Genomic DNA, 10,319 nt, shown 5'->3' with positions numbered 1-10,319 from the left:
GTGGAGGCTCGGGCAGTCAGGGCCTGGACAGTGGGGGCCTGGACAGTGGGGGTTCGGACAGTGTCAGCACAGACAGTGAGAGTCTTCTTTTTTATTTGTTCACGGGATGAGGGCGTCATTGGCTGGGGCAGCATTTATTGCCCATCCCTAATTGCCCAGAGGACAGTTAAGAGTCAACCACATTGCTGTAGGTCTGGAGTCACATGTGGGCCAAACCAGGTAAGGATGGCAGTTTCCTTCCCTAAAGGGCATTAGTGAACCAGATGAGATTTTCCCGACAAAAACAACAGTTTCATTAGACTCCCAATTCCAGATCTGCCATGGGGTTTGAACCCAGGTCCCCAGAACATTACCCGGATCGATAGATTAATCTTCTAGCAGTAATACTACTAGCCACTGTCTCTCCTATTTAGCCAATGGCAGAATTACAGCTCAGTACGTTTGATATTCATTACAAATATCTCCTTTCCAGCACAACCTCTTGCAATAGCACTTGGTATTTGCAATTCTTTCCATTCTGTGTAGCTAAAAGGGCACATTGTGAGGGGCCACTACTCACCCAGTCTTGGTTTCCACCCACTGGTGAGGGTTAAAATTCCCCAATTCATTTTTTTGTTCTTCATTCTAATGCTGGCCTGTTTGATAAAGTCACCACCTAATCACCACAGTCTTCATCTGTTACAATAAAATCAGGTGATAATTTCCACAGCTCCAATGAAAAGCCCCAGTGAAACGCTCCTAGAGTTGGTGGATAACAAACTGAAGGTTCTATGTCTGGGTCTTCACTTGCAACACAATATTCCCCGCTTGCTGAGATCATTCAAGGATGACACAGCCTTGTCGACACGGTCATATTAAGAACAATCTGCATTCACATAGAGCCTTTGACGTAGAGCAAAATGTTCCAAAGCAGTTCACAGAGGTGTCCGGAAAATAAACATTTGACAACAATCCCACGTGAGGAAATTGTAGAACAGGACCAAATGTATGGTTAAAGGTACAAGCCTTAAGGAGCATCTTAAAGAAGGAGAGATTAGGGGGGGAATTCCAGAGTGTAGGGTTTAGGCAGCTGGTGAGATTAAATCACGGATGAGGAAGAGGCCAGAACCAGAGGATCTCAGAGGCTGACTGGCAACCCTTGTAAAAGATGGCCAGAATGACAAAATGAAAAATGGTCCTCACTAGTAACAGAATCAAAATCTTAGCCTGAGGCTTTTTTGGTCTGTATGGGTTACTGGTGTTGCAAGTTAATATGCAAGCTACTGGGAAGAACAGTCCATTAATTCCAGGGAATGCTGGGTAAAAATACTCTGACTGGTAGCCAAAGCCCCGAGGGATGTGTCTTCACATTTGATAAGCACTGTACCTATAATATTGACATGATAATCCTGCCACTGAGAGGATCATTCAGTGATTCAAGGCCTGCTTCAGACTCTGACACATTGCTGGTCCCAAGAAGGAAGATTTGGCCAATATATTATTTCTGGGATAGAGCTGATGTGTTGCAGTTTAAAAAAAAAGACTCCCTTGTGTGGTGATGCCTGTCACAAAGCTGCGTTGTCATAGAGTGTCTACTTATTTTCAGACAGAAGATTAGGTGGATGCTTGAGGAAGAGGAATAAATAAAGGAAGTGGGAGGGAGCAGGAGTGTGGGATTGGATTACTCCCAGTAGAAAGGAACACTGGATAGAGTTGATGAACTGAAACTGGTTGCTACCACTTTACGATTCTATGATTAACTCAGAGCTCACTGCAAAACAGCTTAAGAATACTCCAATTAACTCACTGGTATTCACTTTCAATTTTCCCCTTTTGGAACTTTTAGCCACAGATTGTTTGTTCCCTCGTGAAACATTTTTACTAAATACAGCCTGAACACAGACTGCAGAACTGGCTTTAACTGCTTATGTATTTGTCAATAGGACTGGACAATCAAATTTAGCAGCTATGAATCAAGATTTGAATTTATATTGTAGCTTTTACATACTTTCAACATTCCAAAGAGCTTTGCAGTTAATGATGTAAAGCAGGAACCATCCGAACAGCATCACACCCAGACCAACCCCCTTAACCCTATCCCTGTAACTCTGCATTTCCCATGGCTTACCCAGCTAGCCTGCACATCTTTGGACACTATGGGCAATTTATCATAGCCAATCCACCTAACCTGCACATCTTTGGACTGTGGGAGGAAACCGGAGCACCTGGAGGAAACCCACACAGACACAGGGAGAACGAGCAAACTCCACACAGTCAGACTGTTCCCGAGTGTAGAATTGAACCCTGGTCCTTGGCATTGTGAGGCAGCAGTGCTAACCACTGTGCCACCCAATTAATGCGATAATGGCCAGATTATATTTTATTTGAAAACGTTATGTCAGTTGAGAGACAAATGTGTAAAGGACACTTAGGAAAACTTCCCAGGTGTTCTTCAAAGCAGTACCATAAGATCTTTTATGTTTACCTGATAGAAGGCAGTACCATACTGGCAGTGCAGCACTCACTCGGCAGATTTTGTCCTCAAATTTATCGAACGGGACTTGAACACACATCCTTATGTTGGGGGTGTTGTAGTGTCTTAATGTTGCGTTGTTCTCAGGTTTAGCCACCAGGTTTGGAATAATCCATAAACATATATATCACGTTACTGAATCTTAGGTCTAAATCATTAATGTATATTACAAACAACTATGGTCACAGTCTACCAATCTTTATGGAACACACACTGAAGCATTGCATACCCCTGACAGTAATGACCACAACACAAGCCAGTATGCAATGCACTGAGGTGAGTTTGGCACCTCTATTTGACAACTAAATAGCAAGTAACCACTTGAGAAGAGGTAAATACATACATTGACTGTTTCCACCCCATTGTGCTTAGCCCGAATCTTAGGATGCTGGATGATGTCCAGGTTTGTTCCCCATACCATCACAGGTGTACTCCCGCTGGGAAAGGAAAAGGGAATAAACAAGCTTAAATCTTCCATTAATAGACAAATAAGTCATGATTACATTCATTCTCAAAACATGTGCATCACTAGGAAGGCCAGCATTTAGTGCCAATTCCAAGACATTGCTGAGAAGACATTGGTGGTAAATAATTTTTTTGCATGGTTACAGTCCATGTGATGAAGGTATTCCTACAATGCTTGACCCAGAGGTGACAGCAAACATCAAAATCAGGATGCTGTGTGACGTGGAGGGGAAACTAGAGGGGACAGGCGGGTATGGATTTGGGAAAACGCTGCCAAGGAAACAATTGCAGACACTGAGATTACAGTCATGTTCGGCTTGTCATCCATGTGACCTCTGAAATTGACAAGGTGCTAAAGGCAGTATACAGCATGCTTGCCCTCATCGATCAGGATACAGAATATAAAAAAGAATAGAAATTGCTGGAAAAGTTCCGTGGGTCTGGCAGCACGTGTGAAGAGAAATCAGAGTTAACGTTTCGGGTCTGGTGACCCTTCCTCATGTTCTTAGAATCACAGAATCCCTACAGTGTGAATAGAGGCCATTCAGCTCATCGATCTGCACCTTCTCTCTGAAGAGCATCCCACCTCATCCTTGTAACCCTGCATTTTCCATGGCTAATCCACCTAGTCTGCATGACCCTGGATACTATGTGCAATTTAGCATGGCCAATCCACCAAATCTGCTGAGCTTCGGGCTGTGGGAGGAAACTGGAGCACCCGGCAGACACAGGCAGAATGTGCAAACTCTACACATTGAACCCGGGTCCCCGGCACTGTGAGGCAGTAGTGCTGACCACTTTTGTACCACCACTACAGCTGTATTAAACTTTCGTTAGGCCACATTTGGAGTAAGGTGTGCAGTTCTGGTCGCCACACTATAGGAAGCTTTATATAGAGGCTTTGGAGATGGTCCAAAAAAGGTTCATCAGGGCACCTTCATCATTGGATTGGACCGTATTAGCCTTAAGGAAGGCTCATGGGTTACCAGATAGAAGTAGGTGAGATTATGAGAGGCATGGATAGGGTGGATAGTTGGAGGCTTTTTCGCAGGAAATGTCAAATGCTTGGGGGCACAGGTTTAAAATGAGCGGGGAAAAGTTTAAAGGAGATGTGAGAGGCAAGATTTTTTTACACATAGGGCAGTAGGTACCTGGAACACACTGCCAAGGGAGGTGATAGAAACAGATAGCAATTTCTAAAGAGGTATTTAGACAGACACATGAACAGGTAGGGTGTAGTGGGATGCAAGCAGATGGGATTAGTTTAGAACAGCATCATAATCATCACAGACATAGTGGGCTGAAGGGCCTGTTCCTGTGCCGTACAGTTTCACGTTGTATGCAACGCAGGAAACAGAACACGTCTCCACTCCATCCTCAGTACAGGGCCATTTCAAATCTTTATAAACCAACCCAGCCACTACTATCAGATTGCACATCCCTATCATTATCAGAGTCTAGTGAAAAAGGAAGATCATTGGACGTAATAATTTAGGGAAGCAAGAGAAGGCTCTCTTAACAGGACATCAAATCTCATCGACATGGAGGTAGATCCATCAATACTGGTGAACTTTACTTTGACAGTTGTGACTTAAGGTCTCAAGCTGCAAACGCTTATTGAAGCCACCATGGATGTCATCCAATCAGTGGGATATCCTGGATTGTTACATTTCAATGGTACAAGGTAAACCCTTCACATTGTGAGGCAGCCCATCACTTTCAGAGAGAGGAGAACCACACAGAGGAACAGTTGAAAGGTTGGTACAGGGAACCTGATGAAGCAGTTGTCAAGACCTGGTGAGATTCACTGGCGTTTGAACATAATTAGGATGAAACTTCGGTTTGAGAAGACAAAGGACAGATAGTGTGCAGTTAATTTTAAAAGAATTATTGCAAAGATACCAGGAGACAAAATTCTGAAGTATTTTGACAGAGAAAGATGGGAAGAAAGAGAGAACAGATGAGGCTGAGAAACAGGAAGGAAATTAAAAATTGGTGTGACAATATTAAAGAGATAAATATCTTTTAGCTACACATTTAGTTTGGCACTGTTTAGTCTCTCAGAAACGTGCTGATTAATTTATAATCATTTTATGCAAGAGTTCTTTATTTACGGATACATCTTTAGATCCATTCCTTTCACGTAAGGTCGGAGCTTCTGTGACCTACTCATATGACTCTGATATCATCATTACATATACTTCTGATGTCAATCCCAGTAGTTAACAGATATTGGGATGGACAGGGAGAGAATGAGAGAGGCAGTGAGAAGTGAGCAGGGGGAGAGAGAGATAGAGGTAGCAAAAGGAGGAGGCAGAGAGGGGGCAGGAAAGAGAGTAGAAGAAAGAGAGGGGACGGCACAAAAAGAGGCAGAGACAAGGGGGAGAGAAAGGGGCAGAAAGAAAGGTGGAGATGAGGGATGGATTGGGAGAGAGGGAGGGATGGATGGGGAGAGAGGGAGGGATGGAAGGGGAGAGAGGGGTGCGGCGAGAGGGGTGCAGAGACAGGGGTGCAGAGAGAGGGGTGAGGAAAGAGAGGGATGAGGAGGTTGAGATGGGTGGTGGCGGGGAGGGGTAAGAGAGAAGGGGAGCAAGAAGGAAAAGGTGAGGAACAAAGGGGAAGAACAGAAACAGACTGAGAATTATTTCTTAAAATCCTTGCCTATCTATTAGTCTATCACACTAACAAAGGATTGTATCCAATAACCAATCAGTTCTCTTTACAGATGATGATTCCTGCATTTTCTGTTTCCATTTCAGGCCCTCTTTAATTTTCAGTGATTTTCTCAGTGATATACATCGGTGGGCTTTACTTACCTGACTATACTCCACTCTGGTTCAATCTTAACAATGGTGGGATCATCCACATACTCAAACAATAGTTCCTTCTCGATCCTTGCCTTGTCTACCCTGACCACCACTGTGAAGTTCCCTTTGCGTGGCGCAGAGGTGGAATTACAAATAATTCCCCCAGCAAACCTCCTGTTAGGCAGAGAAACAGGAACACGATTAAACAACAACAACCTTTAAAGCAGCAAAATGACTCAAGGCACTTCACAGGAGTATTATCATTTCAAAAAAACCAAACACCATCAAGCCTCATGCTGGCACAGACTCAATGGGCCAAAGAACCTGTGACGCTATGGCTCATAAGGAAATATAAGGACAAATGTCTTAAAACATGGGATTAAAGGAGAGCGAGACAGAGGGGCTGAGATGTTTTGGGAGGGAATTCACGAAAACCAGACTTCGGCAGCTGAAGTTATGACAACCAAAGATAGAATGGTTAAAATCAGGGGAGGTCAGAAGGCCAGAACTGGAGGAAAACAGAAATGTGGAAGGGTTATAAGACTGAAGGAAGTTACAGCTGTAGCGAGAGGTAAGGTTGTTGAAGGATTTGTAAACAAGGGTAAGGATATTAAAATTGAGATTAAAACAACAGTGAGAGCTCCACTTTCTGCCCTTAATAACAGCTTACCCAATCATCTGAAGAAGAGACATTCTTTCCTACAATCCTCCATCTCAAGATCAATTAGTCACAAATGATTAAAGAATATATTGAAAGTCAGTCACACAAAGGGGTCACATATTCCTTCAAATTATAATTTATTATACAATACTGTGTATGTATGTATATACCACACACTTTCATACACACTCACACACTTTTGCATTCACATTCATACCACACACACACATACACATACACGCAAAAAATCACTTCAACAAAAGGTAACATTCTCCAGAATTTTGAACCAAATTTAACAATGTTTGCCTATTATCAAATAAATTTCACTCTAATTTAATGCATCAACAACTTTAGGACTGACTGACTAATTCTTGTTTCTTCTCTGATAGTCCATACCTGTCAAACACACAAGGCTGTTCTTCAAACATCACTGAGACATTGCTTCCAGCATCCAGGTTTCTGCCCCGAATAGTAACCATTGTTCCCCCAGACACTGGACCTTTGCTTGGTGTCAGGTTGGTTAGAGTTGGGAGCTGAAATAAATTCAAATCAAAATTATACAGGTGTAAGGTACAATCAATCTACTTAAGCAATAGGTACTCACGTGCTGAGATACTGTAAGATGAATGGCTGCTTCAAACACTAAATGTAATGGGCTGGATGAATGTGAGAGAATGGAACAGGCAAAATCAAGAATGGGCTTCAATCACAATAACCTGGGTAGCCCCATGTTCATTCTCATTCTTATCAACAGATTTTTTGCAGGCTGAATTCTGGCATTTTATTTCCAATTGGGCTTCTTTTCATAACAGTTTTAACCATTAGATTTTTCCACTTTTCAAACAAGGAACATTTGTCTTTGATATTCATCAGCAAAGGCCAAATGAATCATATTGGTGTAATCCCATCACGGTAGGAAAAATAAGGGCCGTTCCCACTTAAAGTATGGGAGACATTGCCCATCAGTCTCCCAGTGACAGGAAAGCCTCCCACAATTAAGGTTGGAAATGGGAATTGGCACTTGGAGGGGAAGTGCCCAGCTCATAACGGGTTCTTGGTTAGACTAATTATTGACCCAACTGACACTCATCATCACTGAACCCACCAGAAATTAGCAACGGTTCAGGGGCTGTAGGACAGTGGCACAACTTTACACCTGATGGGCTAAACTCACGTCATTTAAATTAAGTTCCACCCCTGGTTTCCAAGGCACAACTTCATGAATCCTTTTTGCGTTGTGATGTTATTTATGCATCACGGGTTGATTAGTTCCTTTAGCTGAATGGCTGATTAACTGAATGGCCTGGGCAGAGTGGATGTTGGGAAGATGCTTCCATTGGTAAGAGAGTCTAGGACTGGAGTGCACAGCCTTAGAGTAAAGGGAAGACCTTTTAGAATGGAGATAAGGAGAAAATTCTTCAGCCAGAGAGTGGTGAATCTATGGAATTCACTGCCACAGAAGGCTGTGGAGGCCAGGTCACTGAGTATATTTAAGACAGAGGTAGATAGGTTCTTGATTATCAAGGGGATCAAGGTTTACGGGGAGAAAGCGGGAGAATGGGGTTGAGGAACTTATCAGCCATCATTGAAGGGTGGAGCAGACTCGATGGGCTGAATGGCCTAATTTCTACTCCTATGTCTTATGGTCTTATGGTTTTACAATACAGGGTGATGTCAACAGCACGGGTTCACTTCCCATACTGGCTGAGGTTACCACAACAGTCCGATCTTTTCAACCTCTCCCCTCGCCTGACGCATGGTGACCCTCAGGTTAAACCACCACCAGTCATCTCTCTTAAATGAGACAGCAACCCTAAGGTCCTCCGGGACTATAGAAACTTTACTGCAATTGAATTCTTAGAGCTGCAAATTACTCTGTTAGTACCTGATGAATTGAGGATCCAATGTCACCTCAATAATGACAGTGTTATGACTTAGTGAAAGTTCACAAGGTCAGGTCCATCATTTGCAGAGTTTTGTTTTAACATATTCCTCATGGCACACCAGGAAAACTCCTTTCTGTTTGATTTTAATGCAATCATTAAATACTGTAGATTACCACCTCTTGGGCCCTGGTTACCACAACAGCTCATGGGTAGACAGCTGGCTAATGGATTCCGTTCAGTTTCTCACAGAGGAAGGGTCAACTGTTCCCGTTTGTCTCCAGTATCTTGGCCAAAGGCCTGGAAGTGGATGCTTCACCAGCCTTTACCGCCCCAGGATACATAGGGTTTGGCAAGACCAACAAGGCAGCAAACAGAGGTAAAGGCTGAAAATTACAAAACTAAAAACAAAGCCTTGTTGGCAATGCCCCATGGGTATGGAGGCCTCTTCACCAAGCCTACTAGAAGAGATAAAGACCAGGAAGACCTAAACCGATGGTGCCTCTTCCACAACCTCAGCACATCAAAAGCCATTCACAGTCCACAAAGCATTTGAATTTTAGTTACTGATGTCAGAAACATGCCAGTCAAGTTGCCCATAAAGAGCCCATATATATGATAATAATGAGAAACTATCTTTAGTGATGGTAATGGAGGGATAAACATCAAGCAGACACTGTGGGAGAAGTCACCTGCTCTTTCTCGGAGTAGTATCAAAGAATTTTATTCAACGATCTGAGGTGGCACAGTGGCGCAATGGTTTGATTCCAGCCTCGGTTGGCTGTCTGTGAGGAATTTTCACACGTGCTCCTGCTGTCTTGCATGGGTTTCTGCTGGGTGCTCCAGTTTCTGCCCACAGTCCAATGATGTGCAGGTTAGGTGGACTGGCCATGCTAAATTGCCCCTTGGTGTTTGGGGATGAGCAGGCTAGGTGGGTTAATATAGTAATTGTGGGGATACAGCGATAGGGTGGGATCCCCTTTGAGGGTCAGTCAGACTCGATGGGGCAAATGGTCTCTATCTGCACTGTAGGGGTTCTATGATTCTAAGGCAGATGGGCCCTTGGTTTAACATCTCAGCTAAAAGGTGATCGCTGACAATAAAGCATCACCTTAGTAATACGCTGGCTTGCCAGCTTCGGCTCTGTGTTGAAGGCCCTGGAGTGGTACTTGAAGCCAAACCTACTGATGCAAAGTTGAGAGTGTTATCATAAAGCTACATCTAACACCTAACAGCTGGAAGGAGGCATATTGATTCAACTTCCTCTTGGTCTAATTCCATTTCTACTCAAAGGAGATAATCTGTAGACAGGCAAGCCCAGCATGCTGTACTGTGTGACATGGTTCACTGCTAAGTATTATCTGTCACGCATTACACTACTTAACACGTTTAGCGTGGAAGTAATCCTCCTCTTCCATTCCGCAGCTCACTCACCACAAAGCTGTACAGCTGTGTTGACTTTGCCATGAACTCCTGCTTACATTCCTCCACACAGACCTCCACAAAGCCAGTGTGCTGATTATGTCGGGCCACTCCCATCTCACACATGATCCTTTTGAGAAAACAGAGACTGAATTAACACTGTCCAGTCTATCACCGCCCCATCACAGTACCCCAAATCATGCAGCACAATGCCCAAGGGCCAAATGAGTGACAATGGGAAGAACATAAATAACCGAGAGTTTGGAAACAATTCTTTGTAAATAGAGGCTGGGAAATACTTGTTTCATGTATCATTGACCTGAAACATTAGCTGCCTTTCTCTCTCCACAACTGCTGCCTGTCCTAACAGAATTTCTAGCTCTCTCCCTTTCTATAATTTTGGATTTTTAGCATCTGCAGTAATTTGCTTTTAGGACAGTTAATTCCCATTTTTAAAATGTAGCTGCAGATATATCAGCCTTTAAAGACATTTTTATTAAAATTCTAAATAGGTGCTTTAGAATGAAGCATCACCAGGACAGAACTTTAAGCAGTGTGCAAAGAAAATG

General features: G+C 43.3%; 1 protein-coding gene across 1 annotated transcript in view; it reads right to left on the bottom strand.

Annotated features, from left to right (window-relative positions):
• LOC109919248 (plexin-A4-like) overlaps positions 1-10,319 on the bottom strand; it is a 503,825-nt gene that overhangs the window by 300,959 nt on the left and 192,547 nt on the right. The window contains exons 12-15 of the mRNA XM_048609992.1: positions 9,763-9,880; positions 6,842-6,978; positions 5,794-5,958; positions 2,856-2,949 (exon numbers count right to left, since the gene is read on the bottom strand). Coding sequence (XP_048465949.1) covers positions 2,856-2,949; positions 5,794-5,958; positions 6,842-6,978; positions 9,763-9,880 — 514 coding nt within the window. The remainder of the gene's footprint in view (positions 1-2,855; positions 2,950-5,793; positions 5,959-6,841; positions 6,979-9,762; positions 9,881-10,319) is intronic.

Source organism: Rhincodon typus, chromosome 22, assembly GCF_021869965.1.
Source record: "Rhincodon typus isolate 14 chromosome 22, sRhiTyp1.1, whole genome shotgun sequence".
Lineage (NCBI taxonomy): Eukaryota > Metazoa > Chordata > Chondrichthyes > Orectolobiformes > Rhincodontidae > Rhincodon > Rhincodon typus.
This window is presented reverse-complemented; position numbering and strand designations above follow the sequence as displayed.